This window comes from Empidonax traillii, unplaced genomic scaffold, assembly GCF_003031625.1.
Source record: "Empidonax traillii isolate 1590-97213 ecotype Southwest subspecies unplaced genomic scaffold, ASM303162v1 scaffold812:size654646, whole genome shotgun sequence".
Classification (NCBI taxonomy): Eukaryota; Metazoa; Chordata; class Aves; order Passeriformes; family Tyrannidae; genus Empidonax; species Empidonax traillii.
Window position 1 is genome coordinate 266,827 of NW_020956005.1, and position 20,331 is coordinate 287,157.

Below are 20,331 nucleotides of genomic sequence, written 5' to 3' on the forward strand. Positions count from 1 at the left end.
AACGCCAACTGCAGCACCAAGTGCCGCTGCCTGGACTTCGGCAATGAGATCCTCTGCCAGGAGGTGGCTTGCGGCCCCTTTGAGGCGTGTGAGACCAAGGCCAGGTTCTTCCAGTGCGTGCCGGTGGAGAGCAGCACCTGCGTGGTGTTCGGAGACCCTCATTACCACACCTTCGACGGCTTCCTCTTTCACTTCCAGGGTTCCTGCTCCTACCTCCTCGCCAGGCAGTGCTGGCCAGGCTCCCACCTGCCCTACTTCAACGTGGAGGCCAAGAATGAGAACCGAGGCGGCTCCTCCGTCTCCTGGCTGAGGGATATTTTTGTGGAGGTCTACTCGCACAAGATTGTTCTCCCCAAGGGCGGCTTTGGGAAGGCAAAGGTGAGAGCCCTGCTGGAAGGGGAGAACTTGCCAGGCTGGCTTCTCTGAGGTGGCAGTGAGGCTGTGACAACAGCTTGGAGAGCGTGGGATGGCACTTCTGGGCTTCGTGTGTCCCTGGGGAGTGGGCACGGGTGACAGGCGTGGTGGAAAAGCCCTGTGGCTTTCAAGAGGCTGTCCTTCTGTGCATGTCCCTAACCCTGAGACACCATAATGTGACTGTGTCCCAGTATGAGGGCTCTGCTATTTCCTGCACTGGCTCAACCTCCTGGTGTTGTCCCCGCAGGTGGATGACCTGGTGGTGTCCCTACCTGTCTCTCTGGAACTGGGTGCAGTCAAAGTCTACCAAAGTGGCCTGTCCACAGCCCTGGAGACTGACTTTGGCCTGCTGGTGACTTACGATGGAGAACACTATGCCTCCATCTCTGTGCCGGGCTCCTACATCAATGCCACATGCGGTCTGTGTGGGAATTACAACAAAGACCCCGAGGACGACATCCTCCGCTCAGATGGGAGGTTGGCCACGTCTGTGCCGGAACTGGGGGAGAGCTGGCAAGTGCCACATCCCGAGAGGAAATGCTCCACGGGCTGCCTAGAAAACTGCAGCCTCTGCGACGCCGCCACCGAGTCCCTGTACTTCACCCCCGAGTACTGTGGCTTCATCAACAAGACTGGGGGCCCCCTCTGGGAGTGCAGCTCGGTGGTGGACCCCACTGCCTTCATCCACAGCTGTGTCTATGACCTCTGCAGCGCCCCTGTGCCCAGGGATAACGGCACTGGGCTGTGCCAGGCCATCCAGGCATACGCCACGGTGTGCCAGTCCCTGGGCATCTCGGTGGGAGAGTGGCGGACACAGACGGGGTGTGGTGAGTGTCCTGTGTGTTTGTGCTGGGAGCCTTCCCCTCTGGAGGAGAGGAGTGATTTTGGGGGTTTGCCTGTGTGTGCACAGATGAGGGGAAAGAAATCCAAGGGAGGGAGTTGGTGGAGGGATTCATGGGAGAACGGATCAGTCCCTCTCCATGGCATCAGACTCTTGCTCCTGCAAAAGGGTGGTAGAAGTCAGGTATGAGGTGGGAGCTCCGTGTTGCCCTGCAGACAGTCAGCTGCCATGGTGAGAGATGGAGGATGGACTGGGACAGGGACAGACTGATGGCACACTTCTCAGCCCATCCTCCTCAAACAGCTGCAGGCAGTTTGGTGGCTCTGGAGTGGTTTTGGAGGAGCCCCTCTTGCATGAGAGGAATGGCCAGGGAAGCACAGAAAGGAAATGGAGGGGCCAATCCTACCATCAAAATGGAGCTCAGGGGTCTCTGTGTGATGTCTCTGCTGTGTGTCAGCAGGAACAGGGTAATTGGCCCTGAGCTGTGCCATAACATGGTCCCCCTGTTTGTGTCCCCTCCGCCCCACAGCGACGGCCGTGCAGTGCCCGGAGCTCAGCCACTACTCGGTGTGTGCCAGCAGCTGCCCTGCCACGTGCTCAGACCTCACAGCCCCGCTGGCCTGTGCCTCCCCCTGCACCGAGGGCTGCGAGTGCGACGAGGGCCACGTGCTCAGCCGGGACCGCTGCATCCCCGCCCCGCAGTGCGGCTGCGACGTGGACGGGCGCTACTACCCCGTCGGGGAGTCCTTCTGGGCATCCACGGACTGCACGGTGCAGTGCCAGTGCGAGGATGGAGGGGAGGCCAGGTGCTTCAACACCACCTGCCCCGAGGGAGAGATCTGCACCATTGAGAATGGCTACCGCGGGTGCTTCCCCCCGCGGGACACCGTGTGCTTGGTGGGGCAGAGCCAGGTGCTGCAGACGTTTGATGGCATCACCTTCCCCTACCCGCTGGAACAGTCCTACACATTGCTCAAAACCTGCCCCGAGAGGCCGGACTTCATCGAGGTGGACATCAGCCAGAAGAAGGCCGGACCTGCTCCCAGCGGGCCGCGCATGGTGCGGATCCAGGCAGCCGGCCAGGAGGTGAAGATCGGAGGCACCCGCCTGTCGGACATTAAGGTAAAGGTGCCGCCCAGGAACAGGGAGGGGACGTGGTGGTTTGTGGTGGGATCCCTGTCCCCTTGGAGGAGGGCTCGTGGGTCTGTGGCTGTGGACCAGACAGCGTGGTGGCAGATGGAGGATGCCCACCTGAACCATCAGGGTGTGAGGGCTCTGAGGTTGTTGCTGCAGCACCACAATTCCTGTTTGCTGAGTCAGTTATCCCTGTTTGCTGAGTCAGTTATCCCTGTTTGCTGAGTCAGTTATCCCTGTTTGCTGAGCCAGCTGTCTTCTGCAACTTGTTTTTTTTCCCCTGGAAAAACACGCTCTGTCTGGGGACAAAAGGCAAGGAAACAGCTGTGTGTCCTCACTCAGAGGAGGCTCTGGGCCTTGGAGGGTGGGCCGGGATCAAGAGGTGTTTAATGTAGCCACGGCGGTGGGAAAAACCACATCACCCTCCCTGAAGCGTCTCAACCTGCTTGTTCCTTGTAGTTGAATGGCTATGACGTGAAACTGCCCTATTTCCACCCCTCTGGACGCCTGGAAATCTACCGTGGTGACAATGGCACCGTGTTGGAGTCAGAGGGGCTCCTGGCCATCAGCTACTACGGCTCAGGGCTCCTGGAGATCCGCCTCTCCACCTCCTACTTCAACTGCACTGGGGGCCTCTGCGGCCTCTTCAACGGCAACGCCAGCGATGAGTTCAACCTGCCCAAGGGCAAATTCACGGACAACCTGGAGCTCTTCCTGGAGAGCTGGACCACCTTTGACGAGATCTGCAACGGGGAGTGCGGGGACCTCCTCATGGCCTGCAACAACGACTCGGAGCTGCTCAAGTCCTACCGGAGCCGCTCCAACTGCGGCATCATCAACGACCCCAGCAACAGCTCCTTCCTGGAGTGCCACAGCGTGGTCAACGTCTCGGCCTACTACAGGACGTGCCTCTTCCGCCTCTGCCAGAGCGGGGGGAACGTGTCGGAGCTGTGTGACTCGGTGGCACGCTACGCCACCGCCTGCAAGAACGCCGACGTGGACATCGGCCAGTGGAGGAGCTACAGCTTCTGCCGTGAGTCCACCAAAGCCTTTAAGTAGCCAGGGTGGGGAGGAGGGGGTTCAGAACCCACCACACTCAGGCAGAGTCTTTTTTGTTGGGAATTTGTGGGTGCGCAGAGGTGGAGCAGGTTTCTTACGGGACGCTGAAATCACAGCAGTGGTTTCTGAGCGTGCCGGAGCCAGCAGGGACACATTTCGCAGAGAAGCGATTTCAGGGTGGCATTTCAGGAGGCAGCAGAAGTTTTATGAGGCAGTGCAGGAGCATTCCAGAGCCGCAGTTGGTGTCTGGCGGTGCTGTGTGCCTCCACCAGAGGATAATTTGCATAACACTGGTTTTTAGCTGGCTCTATAAACTTGCCATTGGTGGGAGAACATTCATAATTCAGAAGAAGCAAATGTGAAAAATCCCTGGTGTGGAAGTACATGGTGGGAAGGCAGTGCCTGCCTCTGCCTCAGAAGTTTCAGGGAGGTGCCTGTTTGGGAGCCCTGTCCTTTTAGGTTGGGTATCAGAAAAAGGTTCTTCCCCCAGAGGGTGGTTGGGCACTGAACAGGCTTCCCAGGGCAGTGGGCACAGCCCCAAGGCAGACAGAGCTCTAGAAGCATTTGGATGATCCTCTCAGGCACAAGGTGTGTGACTCTTGGGGATGGTCCTGTGCAGAGTCAGGAGTTGGACTCGATGATCCTTGTGGGTCCTTTTCAGCTCAGGATATTCTGTGAAAATAGCAGGATGAGATGTCATTTGGCCCATGGCAGGACAGGGCTCTGATGTGAGGGCAGTGTTGGCTGAGAGGAGAAGGGGTTGCAAAAGAAATTGGAAGAGACAGTGACAAGCAAGGTGCTGGGATTGTTTCCCCTCTGGCTTTTTTCCCCCACAAATCAGTCACCGCTCACCCCATTCCCACTTTTTGCCTGTTCCTCACCCCGTGGGACCCACGCTCTCTGTTTGCCCAACCCTGCAGCTCTGGCCTGCCCGGAGAACAGCCACTTTGAGGAGTGCATGAGCTGCGTGGAGACCTGCGAGAGCCTGGCCTCGGGCCCCGTGTGCACGGACCCCTGCACCGAGGGCTGCCAGTGCGACGAGGGCTTCGCCCTGCGCGGCACCCGCTGCATCCCCCGCAGGGAGTGCGGCTGCAGCTTCGAGGGGCGGCAGCTGGCCACCAACCAGACCTTCTGGATGGACATCTCCTGCCACTTCCTCTGCTACTGCAACGGCTCCGACAACAGCGTGTACTGCGAGAACGTCTCCTGCAAGGACGACGAGTACTGCCTGGAGGAGAACGGCCTCTACTACTGCCACGCCCGCACCGACGCCTCCTGCATCATCTCCGGCTACGGCCACTACCTGACTTTTGACGGCTACTCCTTCGACTTCCAGAGCAGCTGTGAGTTGATCCTATGCACCACGATCTCCAGGCCCAGGGTGGAGCGCTCGGACACGTTCCCAGCGTTCACTGTCACGGCCAAGAACGAGGACCGGGACACCTCTCTGGCCCTGTGGGTGAAGCAAGTGGAAGTGGAGGTCTTCAACTACCACATCGTCATCCACCGTGCCTACAAATACACCGTGCTGGTGAGTGCAGGGTCAGGAGAGGCGTGGTTGTGTCTGCCTGTGTGGCTCCCAAACCACAGAGTGATTTCTTAGGCACTGGGCCTTGTGGTCTGCAGGGTTTTCCAGGGGTTGGGAAATGTGGATGCTTGGGTGCTGCCAGGCAGCTTTTGGAGGGGGTTTCTGTTTTGGCTGCCCTGTTTAGGGTGCAGAGGCGAGGCTGATGGGGACCTTTCTCTGGAAATGCCAAGCCACCACCCTTTGTATCCTTCTGCAGCAGCTCTGATTGTCACTCCCACTCTCAGTGCACCTTGTTTCCTTCCCTGCAGATCAATGACGAGCGTCTCTACCTGCCCCTGAAGCTGGGCCAGGGCAAGGTGAACATCTTTGCCTTCGGCTTTCACATCGTGGTCGAGACCGACTTCGGGCTGAAGGTGGTGTACGACTGGAAGACCTTCCTGTCCGTCACCATCCCGCGCGGCTTCCAGAACCTCACCTACGGCCTCTGCGGCCGCTACAACGGCAACCCCGAGGACGACCTGGTGGCCTCGGGTGGCACCATGGCCACCAGCATCGCTGACTTCGTCCAGAGCTGGGCCAAGAGGGACACATTCTGCCGCGTGGGCTGCGGCGACCGCTGCCCGGCCTGCGGCAAGGTGGAAGGCTTCTGGAAGCCCCAGCAGCTCTGCAGCCTCATCCCCAGCCAGAGCGGGGTCTTTGCCAAGTGCCACAGCAAGATCAACCCCGGATTCTTCTACAAGAACTGCCTGTTTGACACCTGTGTGGACGGGGGAGCCATGCAGACAGCCTGCAGCTGGCTGCAGAACTATGCCAGCACGTGTCAAACGCAGGGCATCGCCATTACGGGCTGGAGGAACTTCACCTCGTGCTGTAAGTGCCACCCTGCCTCCAGGTCCTTCTTCTTCTGGGGAAACCCACAGCCATGCAGCCGGTCCCTCCCGTGTTGGGTGTGGGATCGAGTCTGGGACACTCTATTCTTCACAAACCGTGTGTGGTACAGCAGGAGCAGGGGTGGAAAAGGGGAAGCCTCAAGCTCAGGATGTATCAACCATCCCCCCACTGTTAAGCAGGAATTACATGAGCTGGCTTTGAAGCCAGGAGTACGTGTTTGCTCCAGTGAAACCGCAGCCCCTTGTCAATAAGGTTGCGATGCGCTCCTCAATTAGGCTCCTGAGGACGGGGACTGCACGCCTCCCTGGCAACCAATCTCTCTGGCAAATCAGATGGGAAGTAATTGTCTTTGCTAACAAGACTGAAAATTACATCTGTGTCATTTTCCCTTCTGACTGGTGGCGCAGAGGCACCATTTGCACAGGGCGGCGAGGCTGCTGACTGGCGCCCTGCGTGGCAGGTCCGAGTTGTTCCCTTTGGGGAGCCAGGTCGGTTCGGTCCAGGGAGCTAATATGTGTGTGTTTTGTCCTCTGTCAGCTGTCAGCTGTCCCCCCAACAGCCACTACGAGAGCTGTGTGTCCCTGTGCCAGCCCCGCTGTGCCGCCATCCGGCTCAAGAGCGACTGCAGCCACTACTGCGTGGAGGGGTGTCAGTGTGACCCCGGCTACGTCCTCAATGGCAAGAGCTGCATCCTGCCCCACAACTGTGGCTGCTACTCTGATGGCAAGTACTACGAGGTGAGCAGCTCAAATCCTTCTCTCAGGGCGTGCTTTCACCCTCTGGCTGATATTTCTGGGTAATATCGTGCCTGAGTGGGGGTGACAGTCAAGCTGGGCTGGTACCAGGGGGAGAGAGTAGAGGGGGTGTCTTCCAAGGTGTGCTGCATAGCAACAGCCATCACATACACAGCTGGTGATTTCTATCTGCAAAAATCATCACACAGCTGTTGGGTGAGGGTGACCCAGGTGTCAAGCACAGGAGGGAACTGGTGGAGGCAGGATGGAGGAAAGGGTGGTGGTGACTGAGAAGACTGTCTTTGGTGAGTGCCAAAGTCCAGGACTATATAGCCAACTGTTCTAGGTATTCCACTCTTTGTTTCACATTAAATTTATTTATTTGTAGCTACTGGATGTCACTCAGGAGTTTGATGCAGCAGAGTGCTGTGCTGGTAGCATTGCTCATGTTAAAGCAGGTTGTATTTTGTGTCAGTGCATCTGTTCTGTGCAAGGTGTCTTTGCAAAGCCCCACACCCATAAGGAGCCAGTATTAAATATCAAAACCTTACATTACTGAATTAAATATTTAAATTAAGTAATTAAATCAAACCTTTTGATTGCCTTAGTGAAAAACACGTTACAGGGCTCAGCAGATAGACAACAGGTGACACACTGGGCTACTATGTCAAGAACTCTGGTTGGGGTGCTGGGGTACTAACAGACAGGTTGGGTGGCCAGCAGAGTGCAAGAAAGAGGCCAGGGAGGTGTTTAGCACTGTGTGGGTACAAGAGGTGAGGAAGGCTGTGATGGCAGTGCAAACATGCAGTTGTTTCGTGTGTGTGGGTAGCAGAGATGTTGCAAGGAAGGTGCAAGCTGTTCTTGGCACCTTTTTCTCTGTTCTCATTGCCTGCTCTTGCTTGTTGTGTGGCAGGGGGGTGTAAACCTTGTCCCACGGAGGGCAGGGCAGGGATCCCCAGCCAATGCCATGGTGTAGTGGACAAGGTGGTGTTGGGTCACGGGTTGGACTCGCTGATGCCAGAGGTCTCTTCCATCCTGGTTGATCCTGTGATCCTGCGCTTCTCTTTCAGCCCAAGCAGCTCTTCTGGAACGGGGACTGCACCCGCCGGTGCCGCTGCTTCCGGCGCAACCTGATCCAGTGCGACCCTCGGCACTGCAAGTCTGACGAGGAGTGTGCCCTGCGCAACGGCGTCCGCGGCTGCTTCAGCACCCGCAGCTCCTTCTGCCTGGCGGCCGGAGGGGGCGTGTTCCGCACCTTCGACGGCGCCTTCCTCCGCTTCCCCGCCAACTGCGCCTTCGTCCTCTCCACCATCTGCCACAAGCTGCCCGACTTCTCCTTCCAGCTCATCATCAACTTCGACAAGTGGTCCTCGCCCAATCTCACCATCATCTCCCCCGTGTACTTCTACATCAACGAGGAGCAGATCCTCATCAGTGACAGGAATACTGTCAAGGTGAGGTCTCCACTGGGGAGTGGGGTACTGGCTCCCAAATGGAGTGGGAAGGCACTCGGGCACTCCTGGTAGTCTCCAGAAGGGCCCTAGACAACTGTTGTTGCTTTCACGTCTGGGGTGGTGGGAAGCATTAGTGGAACCATTTTTGAGTGGCTCACACTCACATCCACAAGCAGGAAGGAGAGATCAACTCTGTGTCCTCCTGTGCTGCAGGTGAACGGCAGCCAGGTGAGCATCCCCTTCGTCACGGGGCTCTCCACCAAGATCTTCAGCCAGGAGGGCTTCCTGGTCATCGACTCCAGCCCGGACATCCAGATCCGCTACAACGGCTTCAACGTCATCAAGATCACCATCGGGGAGCGGCTGCAGAACAAGGTGTGCGGCCTCTGCGGCAACTTCAACGGCGACATCACAGACGACTACGCCACGCTGCGGGGCAAGCCGGCGGTCAGCAGCGTGGTGCTGGCCCAGAGCTGGAAGACCAACGGCATGCAGAAGAGGTGAGTGGTGGGACAGCCCTTCCCGTGGGGTGGGAGCGGGAGCGGGGCTGGCCACACGAGCCCCCCTTGCCACGTGTCCGGTGCCCACAGCTGCAACGAGCTGCAGTACTCGCAGTACGCCGCTTCCTGCGACAACGTCCAGATCCAGGAGCTGCAGAGCGACAGCTACTGCCTGAAGCTGACGGACATGAAGGGCTTCTTCCAGCCCTGCTACGGCCTCCTGGACCCGCTGCCCTTCTACGAGTCCTGCTTCCTGGACGGCTGCTACAACCACAAGAAGGTGCAGCTGTGCGGCTCGCTGGCCGCCTACGGGGAGGCGTGCCGCACCTTCGGCATCCTGGGCACCGAGTGGATTGAGAAGGAGAATTGCTGTAAGACAGCCAGGGGCCGGCTGGGTGGAGGGGAGAGGGGGTTGGAGAGGCGCCTGCCCTGCGCTCCGAGGGTGAAGGTCGTGTTTGTGCTCTGCCTTGTGCTATTTAGCAGGAGTGGTGGAAGATCCCTGCGTGGGCGCCGACTGCCCCAACCGCACGTGCGAGCTGGACAACGGCGGGGAGCTGTGCGGCTGCATCGAGCCCCCGCCCTACGGGAACAGTGAGTGCCCTGGGCCTGGCTGTGGGGTCGGTGCTGAGCGGTGTGCTGGGCTATTGCACTGCTGGAGCTGTGGGAAGGGAGGTGCTGAGGGCTGGGGCTCTGCCAAGGTGGGGTTTTGTGACTTTTTGCAGGTCAGAACAGGAGGAGGAACAGGGAACCCAGGGAAGGGATTTTTTTGGGGTGCTTGTTATGAGCATCTCTTGCTTGGGAGCGCTTCGAGCAGGGACGTAGGACAGGCAGGGCACACCACAGGAGACAGTCCCCGCCCATTTCTATTTCTGGTGGTGGGGAGGAGTGCTGGTGGTGATCTGAACATGTCTCATCTTCTCCTCCAGCCACCCACGACATCATTGATGCGGAGGTGACCTGCAAAGCCGCCCAGATGGAGGTGTCCATTTCCAAGTGCAAACTGTTCCAGCTGGGCTTCGAGCGTGAGGGGGTGCGGGTCAACGACCGCCACTGCCCCGGCATCGAAGGGGAGGACTTCATCTCCTTCCAGATCAACAACACCAAGGGCAACTGTGGCAACCTGGTGCAGGTGGGCTGGGACATGGGGCGTGGAGAACTGGGAGTGGGGGCCAGACCTCCACAGCAGCCCATCTTGACACCAGGGTTGGGGCAGGGTCACACACTGATGAGAGCGATGCTTAGGAGCTGCTTTCGTGGGTTGAGGGTCCACCCAGGAATAGGAGGAGAACAGAGCTAGGTCTTGTGGAGTAAGGGTTGTGGTTCCTCACCTCACCATTGCATACCCTTTCTGGCCAGGGGCAGTGGAGTGGCAGCAGGATCCTTAGTGTCACACAACTTGTTTAGAGGCCAGGGTGTCTGTAGGAGCAGGGGAGGAGATGGCTGGCCTCAAGCAATGCCCTATGTCCCCTCTGCAGTCCAACAGCACACACATAGTGTACAAGAACACAGTGTGGATCGAGAGTGCAAACAACACAGGCAACATCATCACCCGGGACCGGACCATCAACGTGGAGTTCTCCTGTGCCTATGAGCTGGACATCAAGATCTCCCTGGATTCAGTCGTGCGGCCGATGCTCAGGTAGGAGCCAGGGCCAACTGCACAGCTGGAGGGGGAGGCAGCAAGATCTCCAAAGCGAGGCACCAGTGTAGGGGCTCACAGCCTCTCCTCCATCTAAGCCGGTATTTTTTGTGTCATTAGTGTGATTAACCTGACGGTGCCGACGCAGGAAGGGAGCTTCACCACCAAGATGGCCCTGTACAAGAACTCATCCTACAAGCACCCTTACCGGCAGGGCGAGGTGGTGCTCACCACCCGGGACGTGCTCTACGTGGGGGTCTTTGTGGTGGGGGCCGACTCCAACCACTTGATCCTGATGCTGAACAAGTGCTACGCAACCCCCTCACGGGACAGCAACGACAAGCTGCGCTACTTCATCATCGAGGGAGGGTGAGCAGCCCGGGGTCAACCACGTGCCACCTCTTGGTGTCCATGGTGTCTGTTGGGGAGGGTGCTTGAAGGGGTGGTGGCATCAGTTTTGGGTTTTTGGCCAGTGATCAAGGTCTGGGAAGGGCAGGGAACAGGGCAGCCAGTGCTGTTAGGACAGGATTAATTTGCCTAGAGTGGAGGTGGCCAGAAGTCCTGCGTGTGACAAGAGACCCAGATGTGCAGAGGAGTGACCTTCCTCATGTTGTGATGAGCAATGGGATGTCTGCAGGAGACAGGGGGATAAAGACCATGGCACAGGCATTTTGGGAAGTGGGAGTACAATGAAATTGGAAGTGCCAGAGGGAGGTTAAAGAGGCAGGGCATGACATCTCTTCCAGACAAGCACACCACTGTGGGACTCAGGGTGAGGGGGCCTTACAGGGACAGGGGAGAGTGGTGTCCCTTGAGGGAGGGTCACGGGAGGGTCGTGGTGAGCGTCAGTGCTTTGCACAGGTGCCAAAACATGAAGGACAACACCATCGGCATTGAGGAGAACGGGGTGTCCTTGACGTGTCGCTTCCACGTCACCGTGTTCAAGTTCATCGGGGACTATGACGAGGTTCACCTACACTGCGCCGTCTCACTCTGTGATTCGGAGAAATACTCCTGCAAAATAGTAAGTGGGGCAAGTGCAGGGGGGCCCAGGTTGCTTGGTTTGAAGGGCTGTGTTGGAGTGCAGCAAGCCCAGTCGATGTGGCGTCGGAGAGGCGATCGGGGATGTAGCTCGGGGGGTGAGAGCAGGAGGGCTGTGTGGGGAGAGGCTCTGCAACCTGGAATCCTTTGGGAACCCAATCCTTTGGGAGCTGGGCTGGACTGAGGGGCACAGAGAGGGCCCAGACAGGGGTGAAGGTGACAGAAGTGGCCTTTATCCCCAAATAGAACTGCCCCCAGCACACGAGGATGGCCAGCGCATTCGCCGAGGAGTCCAAGGAGCAGATCCTCTCAGTGGGGCCCATCAGGAGGAAGCGTAAGTGTGTGACCCCAGGGAAGGCTGGAGGGGGGTTTTCTGCCAAGGGCAGCCAAGGGCTGGGGTCTGGGAGCGCTGCTCAGGTGTCCCCCTTTGCTGTGTGTGCCCAGGATCGGACTGGTGCGAGGACAACGGGGGCTGCGAGCAGATCTGCACGAGCCGGGCGGACGGACCTCTGTGCAGCTGCGTGACAGGGACACTGCAAGGGGACGGCAAGAGCTGCAGGGGCAAGTACCAGGCTTGGGGCAGGCAGAGCAGGGGGCTTCCACCCCCGAGCTGAGGGGCTGTGGGGGTGAGCAGCGTGGGGGGAAGGTGGCTGGAAGGTGTGGTGTGTCGCAGACACAGCCACAGGGATGTGAAGGGCAGGGAGCCAGATGTGTGCTCTTCCTGGCACCTGAGGGCTGCAGGGCCCAATGCTGGCAGATTCTGAGGAGCTGGAAAGGATGATGGCAGTGTACAGCGTGGTGCAGGGTAGAGTAGATGCCATGGGTAGAGTCTGGGGGCTTGTGGGAGGGGGCTCAGCAATGAGATCAAGCACTGGGAGGGTGCAGGACCGACACGATTGGGGGGCACTCGGGGTGTTGGGGAGGGAGGTACACACTGCACACGTGCCAGGGCCCCAGCTCACGTGAGTCCTGTTGTGTTGGCAGCCTCCAGCTCTTCAGGGGAGCAGCGTGCCCAAGTGACCCCTCTGGTGGTGGCCCAGCTGTGGCTGTGGCTGCGGGCGGCTCTGCGGGACCTGACCTCGTAGGGGCGGCTCTGCCACCCCGCCAAAAACTGTTCTCGCGTCAGCCTCAGTCTTTGTAGGGTAGGAGACAGCCCCCCCACCGTGGCCACGCTGCCTCCAACCCTCTGCTGTGAGGAGAGAGGAGGGATGTGACCTGGAGAGAGAGCTCGGACGTGAAGGTGGCACGCGGCAGGCGCAGCGGCAGCAACGGCAAGACAGAGCTGGATGTTTGCCCGTGGGACTGTGGTTTGGGGGTGGTTTTATTTTTGCAGGTTTCTATCATTGATGTGGACTCAAGGAGGGGTTTTTGCAGCTTTTCCCCAGGCTTTCCCTTACAGCTGCACTGTAGGTGGCCCGCACTGCTGTCTGTAGTGTGGGACAGGCCGGAGCGTGTGTCCCTTTGTGGGGCAGCTGTGGTTTCCACAGTCCTTGGGAGCTGCCATCAGGGTTTTGGGAGCTCATGGACACAGCCAGAGGTAGGTGTTGGGGCACAGGCTGTGGGCCAGAGCAGTGCATTGCCACCACTGGATGCTGTGACACCTTGGGACCGTGTCACCCTCTGGCTCTCCGGTGCTGAGGTGTGTGTGCTGGAGAGCCAAACTCACCCCCAGGGCTCTGGAAGTTTTGGTTTTGTGCTGCAGTGCTGACAAGTCAGTGTCAATATTTGGAAAGAGGTGCTTTCTGGTGGGCAGGAACAAGAGCCAGGGTAAAAGGGGGCTGGAGTTCCCTGCTGTGTTTTTTGTGATGGGCCACGGCAGAGTTGTTTGAGGGTTGGGGTCTGCTTGCAACAGGGCAGCAGCATTTGGGGTGCCTGGTGGAGCAGCCTTGAGGTGCTGGTGGGTGTGTGGGGGGCTGTCTGTGTTGGTGTCTCGTCTTGTTTTTGTGAAATGGCTGCGTGGGAATAAAAAGTGCTGTAATCCTTCGTAAGCGCCGTGGTGCCGTGTGGTGCTGGCGAGGGCTGGGAGAGGCAGCCCTGGCTGGAAGGGCTCTGGGCTTGGAAAGAGTCCCTGGGAGGGTGGGGAGGTGGGTTTTTGGGTACCAAGAAGAGGCTGCAAAAGGGGGCACAGCAGAGCTGAGGGTCTGGGTTGCGGCTGGAGCGTGGGTCTGGCAGGTTTGCCGTGGGCTGGAGGTGCAGAGCAGACTGGGGTTGTGGGGCAGGAGGGGGGCAGCTGGTTCCCCTTGCCTCAAGGGGAGAGGTGGGTGTTGTGGGAGAGCAGGGTGTTGTGGGACTCTCTTTGCCCTCTGCACCTCATGCCCTCTGTGTTTTAGCTCTCAGTTCTCCTCCTTCTTTTCTCTCTCTCACTGCCTCTCTGGTGCCTCCTTTCCCCCTCTCTCTGCGCTCCCTCGCTCTCTCTGTGCCTCTTCACTCTCTGCTTGGTCTCTGCTCCCTGCCCTGCTCTCTCTCTGTGTCCCCCTCTCTTGGTGCTCATTCTCTGCTCACTCTCTGCTCTCTCTATGCCTCTCTGTGCCTCTCTGCCACCCCTCTCTCCTCTCCCTCTCAGTGCTCACCCTGCTGCATCTGCTGGCTCTCTGCCCTCTCTCCATCCCTGCTCTATCTCCCTTTTTGCTCTCCAGGTCTCCTGGCTCTCTCTTCACTTTGCTTGCCTCTCTTCCCCCCCTGCCTTTTACCTTGGCACCGATAAATGAACTCTGTGGCCAGAGGACGATGAGGAGCGTGGATGTGGCTGTCCCTGAGGTAGCTGACTCTGTTGCCCAAGGGCCTGTGTGTTTTTCCAGAGGTTGCCCACTGCAGGTGGCCTGTCTGGGGTGGGACAACCCATGGAGCTGATGGTGGAGAGGATCTCCCAGGCACTGGAGATGGTGCTGGCTGGCTCCTGGTGGGGGTGGTTGGTAAGTAGGTAGGTAACCAAGTCGCTTATTTAGTAGCAGGGCGGTGTGGTGGGTGGGGGTGCAAGTGGGTTATGATGGTGTTAATGACTTTCTGTGGGTTTTTATAGGTTTTCACAGGTGTCCAAGCAGTGGTGATGAGCAGAGTGCCTGTCTGCAGGGATTGCAGTGTTGGCCAAGGTCTGACTCAACCCTTGGTGTGACTTAATAGAATCATAGAATGGTTTGGGTTGGAAGGAACCTTAAAACCCATCCAGTGCCACCCCCTGCCATGGGCAGGGACAACTTCCACCAGCCCAGGTTGCTCCAAGCCCCATCCAACTTGGCCTTGGACACTTCCAGGGGTCCAGGGGCAGCCACAGCTTCTCTGGGCAACCTGTGCCAGGACGTCCCCACCCTCCCAGGGAAGGATTTCTCCCAAATATCCCATCTAACCCTCTGGCAGCCTTTCAGTCACTGGTCTGTACCATTTTGCCTTCACCCTGAGGCAAAGCTGGTTTTGTTACTTGAACTCCAGACTGTAAAACTGGTCCATGGATTAATCTCTCTTTGATCTTAAGCTCTTCATGTTGTAATTTAATATTTCAAAATCAACCTAATCATACACAGCAGCATAATTAGCAACTGTTAGATGGCCTGGGGTAGATTCAACTATGGTGGCTCCATTGGGATGTTGTAAACTGGAATCCTAGAATTTCAAATGCTACAACTGTGTTTGAAAAATAAAATAAATAAAAAAAAACCCCAAACTCTGCTAAAATAAATATTCCAACTATGCATATTTTCTTTTGCAGCCTTTTGTTGTTCCTTAATCCTTCAGGAGACATAAAAATAAGGTCGAATCAACAGCGTGGTGAAGATAATTTAAACAGTGGAAGGATCTGAAATTATCTGGACCAAGGTCACATTTCAACCTTTCTCATGTATGGAACATTAATGGGTCACACATTCTTTGTAGGAAGTATTAAAACAAATGTGTGTGTGTGTGTATATATATATAAAAATATATATTTATATGTATTTTAAAGTGTATATTTCAAAGTATATGTATCTTTTGAAGTGTATGTTTTAAAGTATATGTATATATATGGTATATTTTTATATATAATATTTATATATATTTATCTCAAAGACTGAGAGCTTATCCTGACAAATTGTTTCTATTAAAATTCTCTTTAAAGAGAGTGAACATGAATTCAGGCTGACTTAAACAAGACAAAACATTTAATAATCACTAATTACTGTTTATAATCGTAGCAGGGAACAGTCAGTGAAGGGCAGGCCTAACTTTTTTCCCATTGGAAAAACCCATTTTGATGCCACAACTGCTAAGTTGGCAGCTGGAATCTGCTGTTAGCTGGGCTTAGACAAGGAAAGTACATCCCAAGAGTTAATGCAGATTTATACAGTGAAGGACTTATCAGTCCTGCTTCCAAAAAAGCAGAGAGTTCTCACAAGCTGGATGTTCCAGACAGGCACTTGGCAGTGGTTTTGAAGAGTAAGGATGATGGAGAGCTGGATCAGAATGGACACAGAATAAAGAGCTTTGGTAAAATATACACAGAAAATATACAGAATATAAAATATAAATATATATAAAATATAAATATAAAATGTAAAATATAAATATATATAAAAATATATAAAATATACCCAGAAAATATACAGAATAACAGGAGACAACTGCACCTGGGAATTAAAAAGAGAACACCCCCCCATGTAAGTAGGTAGAGAAGATAGTCAGTGAGGCCAAAGTAACAACAAGAACATCCTGAGAGGGAAAAAAAAGAAAACAAAACAAAGCAAGAAGCAGGTCCTGATTGCAAAAATGAAACAACTCAGTGAGGAGGAGATGGATGAGCTGTGCCCTGCCCTTTCTGAGGAAGAGGAAGAAGAAGAAAACACCACTAAATACTGAGAAAAAACATGGAAAAAAGGAAGATATCCTACTTCCCCCCGGCTTCTTTCACTCCCCCCTCATTTCCACACCACACAATCACTGCCCCCCATGGGCCAGCACTCCCTGTTTGAGACTCGTGGCTAATTCAGGCCAAGTTTAATAAAGATTAATTCTTTACCTGTGTAATGGTGATGAATAAAGCCCGAGCCTGGCTGTCAATGGGCACTGTCAATGATTGTCACTCCAGTAAAGCCTGGTTTAAACTTTCAAACCCTGTGGGTGTGTTTGTTTCAAACAGATCCCCAAAATGTGCAGCTGCAGGGGGGGAAAGTCTGCAGGGGCAGAGGGAGGTTGGGGTTCAGCTCTACAGGCCAGAGGAGACAGAGCAGCAGAGCTTTGGTTGTTCTGCCCCAAAGAAACACCATTTTTATCATTCCCAGATAAAACTGGAGCAGGGGGAGCACCTCTGACCCCCAAATGCTAATTGGTTGACCTCAAGTAACTCCAAAATGACCTGTAGTAAACTAAATGACCCAGAGTAACCCCAAAACGAACTCAGTGACCCCAAAATGAACTCGAGTGACCCCAAAATGAACTTGAGTGACCCCAAAATGCCCGATTTTTGACCTAAAGTAACCCCAAAATTTTCTGCACAGAGTAAGTTTGACCTGCAGTAACCCCAATGACCCAGAGTAACCCCAAAATGAACTCAGTGACCCCAAAATGAACTCGAGTGACCCCAAAATGCCCGATTTTTGACCTAAAGTAACCCCCAAATTTTCTGCACAGAGTAAGTTTGACCTACAGTAACCCCAATGACCCAGAGTAACCCCAAAATGAACTCAGTGACCCCAAAATGAACTCGAGTGACCCCAAAATGAACTCGAGTGACCCCNTTTTAGCTCTCAGTTCTCCTCCTTCTCCTTCTTTTCTCTCTCTCACTGCCTCTCTGGTGCCTCCTTCCCCCCTCTCTCTGTGCTCCCTCGCTCTCTCTGTGCCTCTTCACTCTCTGCTTGGTCTCTGCTCTCTGCCCTGCTCTCTCTCTGTGTCCCCCTCTCTTGGTGCTCATTCTCTGCTCACTCTCTGCTCTCTCTGTGCCTCTCTGCCACCCCTCTCTCCTCTCCCTCTCAGTGCTCACCCTGCTGCATCTGCTGGCTCTCTGCCCTCTCTCCATCCCTGCTGTATCTCCCTTTTTGCTCTCCAGGTCTCCTGGCTCTCTCTTCACTTTGCTTGCCTCTCTTCCCCCCCCTACCCTTTACCTTGGCACCAATAAATGAACTCTGTGGCCAGAGGACGATGAGGAGCGTGGATGTGGCTGTCCCTGAGGTAGCTGACTCTGTTGCCCAAGGGCCTGTGTGTTTTTCCAGAGGTTGCCCACTGCAGGTGGCCTGTCTGGGGTGGGACAACCCATGGAGCTGATGGTGGAGAGGATCTCCCAGGCACTGGAGATGGTGCTGGCTGGTTCCTGGTGGGGGTGGTTGGTAAGTAGGTAGGTAACCAAGTCGCTTATTTAGTGGCAGGGCGGTGTGGTGGGTGGGGGTGCAAATGGGTTATGATGATGTTAATGACTTTCTGTGGGTTTTTATAGGTTTTCACAGGTGTCCAAGCAGTGGTGATGAGCAGAGTGCCTGTCTGCAGGGATTGCAGTGTTGGCCAAGGTCTGACTCAACCCTTGGTGTGACTTAATAGAATCACAGAATGGTTTGGGTTGGAAGGAACCTTAAAACCCATCCAGTGCCACCCCCTGCCACGGGCAGGGACACCTTCCACCAGCCCAGGTTGCTCCAAGCCCCATCCAGCCTGGCCTTGGACACTTCCAGGGATCCAGGGGCAGCCACAGCTTCTCTGGGTAACCTGTGCCAGGGTCTCCCCACCCTCCCAGGGAAGGATTTCTCCCAAATATCCCATCTAACCCCCTGGCAGCCTTTCAGTCACTGGTCTGTAGCATTTTGCCTTCACCCTGAGGCAAAGCTCGTTTTGTTACTTGAACTCCAGACTGTAAAACTGGTCCATGGATTAATCTCTCTTTGATCTTAAGCTCTTCAGGTTGTAATTTAATATTTCAAAATCAACCTAATCATACACAGCAGCATAATTAGCAACTGTTAGATGGCCTGGGGTAGATTCAACTATGGTGGCTCCATTGGGATGTTGTAAACTGGAATCCTAGAATTTCAAATGCTACAACTGTGTTTGAAAAATAAAATAAATAAAAAAAACCCCAAACTCTGCTAAAATAAATATTCCAACTATGCATGTTTTCTTTTGCAGCCTTTTGTTGTTCCTTAATCCTTCAGGAGACATAAAAATAAGGTCGAATCAACAGCGTGGAGAAGATAATTTAAACAGTGGAAGGAGCTGAAATTATCTGGACCAAGGTCACATTTCAACCTTTCTCATGTATGGAACATTAATGGGTCAGACATTCTTTGTAGGAAGTATTAAAACAAATGTGTGTGTGTGTATATATATATATATAAAAATATATATTTATATGTATTTTAAAGTGTATATTTCAAAGTATATGTATCTTTTGAAGCGTATGTTTTAAAGTATATGTATATAGATGATATATTTTTATATATAATATTTATATATATTTATCTCAAAGACTAAGAGCTTATCCTGACAAATTGTTCCTATTAAAATTCTCTTTAAAGAGAGTGAACATGAATTCAGGCTGACTTAAACAAGACGAAACATTTAATAATCACTAATTACTGTTTATAATCGTAGCAGGGAACAGTCAGTGAAGGGCAGGCCTAACTTTTTTCCCATTGGAAAAACCCATTTTGATGCCACAACTGCTAAGTTGGCAGCTGGAATCTGCTGTTAGCTGGGCTTAGACAAGGAAAGTACATCCCAAGAGTTAATGCAGATTTATACACTGAAGGACTTATCAGTCCTGCTTCCAAAAAAGCAGAGAGTTCTCACAAGCTGGATGTTCCAGACAGGCACTTGGCAGTGGTTTTGAAGAGTAAGGATGATGGAGAGCTGGATCAGAATGGACACAGAATAAAGAGCTTTGGTAAAATATACACAGAAAATATACAGAATATAAAATATAAATATATATAAAATATAAATATAAAATATAAAATATAAATATATATAAAAATATATAAAATATACCCAGAAAATATACAGAATAACAGGAGACAACTGCACCTGGGAATTAAAAAGAGAACACCCCCCCATGTAAGTAGGTAGAGAAGATACTCGGTGAGGCCAAAGTAACAACAAGAACATCCTGAGAGGGAAAAAAAAGAAAACAAAACAAAGCAAGAAGCAGGTCCTGATTGCAAAAATGAAACAACTCAGTGAGGAGGAGATGGATGAGCTGTGTCCTGCCCTTTCTGAGGAAGAGGAAGAAGAAGAAAACACCACTAAATACTGAGAAAAAACATGGAAAAAAGGAAGATATCCTACTTCCCCCCTGGCTTCTTTCACTCCCCTCTCATTTCCACACCACACAATCGCTGCCCCCCATGGGCCAGCACTCCCTGTTTGAGACTCGTGGCTAATTCAGGCCAAGTTTAATAAAGATTAATTCTTTACCTGTGTAATGGTGATGAATAAAGCCCGAGCCTGGCTGTCAATGGGCGCTGTCAATGATTGTCACTCCAGTAAAGCCTGGTTTAAACTTTCAAACCCTGTGGGTGTGTTTGTTTCAAACAGATCCCCAAAATGTGCAGCTGCAGGGGGGGGAAAGTCTGCAGGGGCAGAGGGAGGTTGGGGTTCAGCTCTACAGGCCAGAGGAGACAGAGCAGCAGAGCTTTGGTTGTTCTGCCCCAAAGGAACACTATTTTTGTCATTCCCAGATAAAACTGGAGCAGGGGGAGCACCTCTGACCCCCAAATGCTAATTGGTTGACCTCAAGTAACTCCCAAATGACCTGTAGTAAACTAAATGACCCAGAGTAACCCCAAAATGAACTCAAGTAACCCCCAAATGAACTCAGTGACCCCAAAATGAACTCGAGTGATCCCAAAATGCCCGATTTTTGACCTAAAGTAACCCCCAAATTTTCTGCACAGAGTAGGTTTGACCTACAGTAACCCCAATGACCCAGAGTAACCCCAAAATGAACTCAGTGATCCCAAAATGAACTCGAGTGACCCCAAAATGCCCGATTTTTGACCTAAAGTAACCCCCAAATTTTCTGCACAGAGTAAGTTTGACCTACAGTAACCCCAATGACCCAGAGTAACCCCAAAATGAACTCAGTGACCCCAAAATGAACTCGAGTGACCCCAAAATGAACTCAGTGACCCCAAAATGAACTCG

General features: G+C 53.9%; 1 protein-coding gene and 1 long non-coding RNA gene across 2 annotated transcripts in view; both read left to right on the forward strand.

Annotated features, from left to right (window-relative positions):
* The window catches only part of TECTA (tectorin alpha), a 22,030-nt gene extending 8,734 nt beyond the window's left edge, over positions 1 to 13,296 (forward strand). The window contains exons 8-25 of the mRNA XM_027901767.1: positions 49 to 378; positions 662 to 1,241; positions 1,785 to 2,377; positions 2,849 to 3,422; positions 4,369 to 4,979; positions 5,285 to 5,846; positions 6,405 to 6,604; positions 7,672 to 8,055; positions 8,269 to 8,555; positions 8,646 to 8,926; positions 9,036 to 9,146; positions 9,482 to 9,684; positions 10,031 to 10,194; positions 10,315 to 10,563; positions 11,056 to 11,218; positions 11,482 to 11,569; positions 11,680 to 11,796; positions 12,220 to 13,296. Of these exons, the coding sequence (XP_027757568.1) occupies positions 49 to 378; positions 662 to 1,241; positions 1,785 to 2,377; positions 2,849 to 3,422; positions 4,369 to 4,979; positions 5,285 to 5,846; positions 6,405 to 6,604; positions 7,672 to 8,055; positions 8,269 to 8,555; positions 8,646 to 8,926; positions 9,036 to 9,146; positions 9,482 to 9,684; positions 10,031 to 10,194; positions 10,315 to 10,563; positions 11,056 to 11,218; positions 11,482 to 11,569; positions 11,680 to 11,796; positions 12,220 to 12,320 (5,598 nt within the window). The 3' untranslated portion in view covers positions 12,321 to 13,296. The remainder of the gene's footprint in view (positions 1 to 48; positions 379 to 661; positions 1,242 to 1,784; positions 2,378 to 2,848; positions 3,423 to 4,368; positions 4,980 to 5,284; positions 5,847 to 6,404; positions 6,605 to 7,671; positions 8,056 to 8,268; positions 8,556 to 8,645; positions 8,927 to 9,035; positions 9,147 to 9,481; positions 9,685 to 10,030; positions 10,195 to 10,314; positions 10,564 to 11,055; positions 11,219 to 11,481; positions 11,570 to 11,679; positions 11,797 to 12,219) is intronic.
* Positions 13,297 to 17,628: 4,332 nt separating this feature from the next.
* Positions 17,629 to 18,609, forward strand: LOC114066790. Its single transcript, XR_003573241.1, has 3 exons — positions 17,629 to 17,702; positions 18,316 to 18,496; positions 18,598 to 18,609. It is a non-coding gene; the product is annotated as an uncharacterized LOC114066790 (long non-coding RNA).
* Positions 18,610 to 20,331: the final 1,722 nt, after the last annotated feature.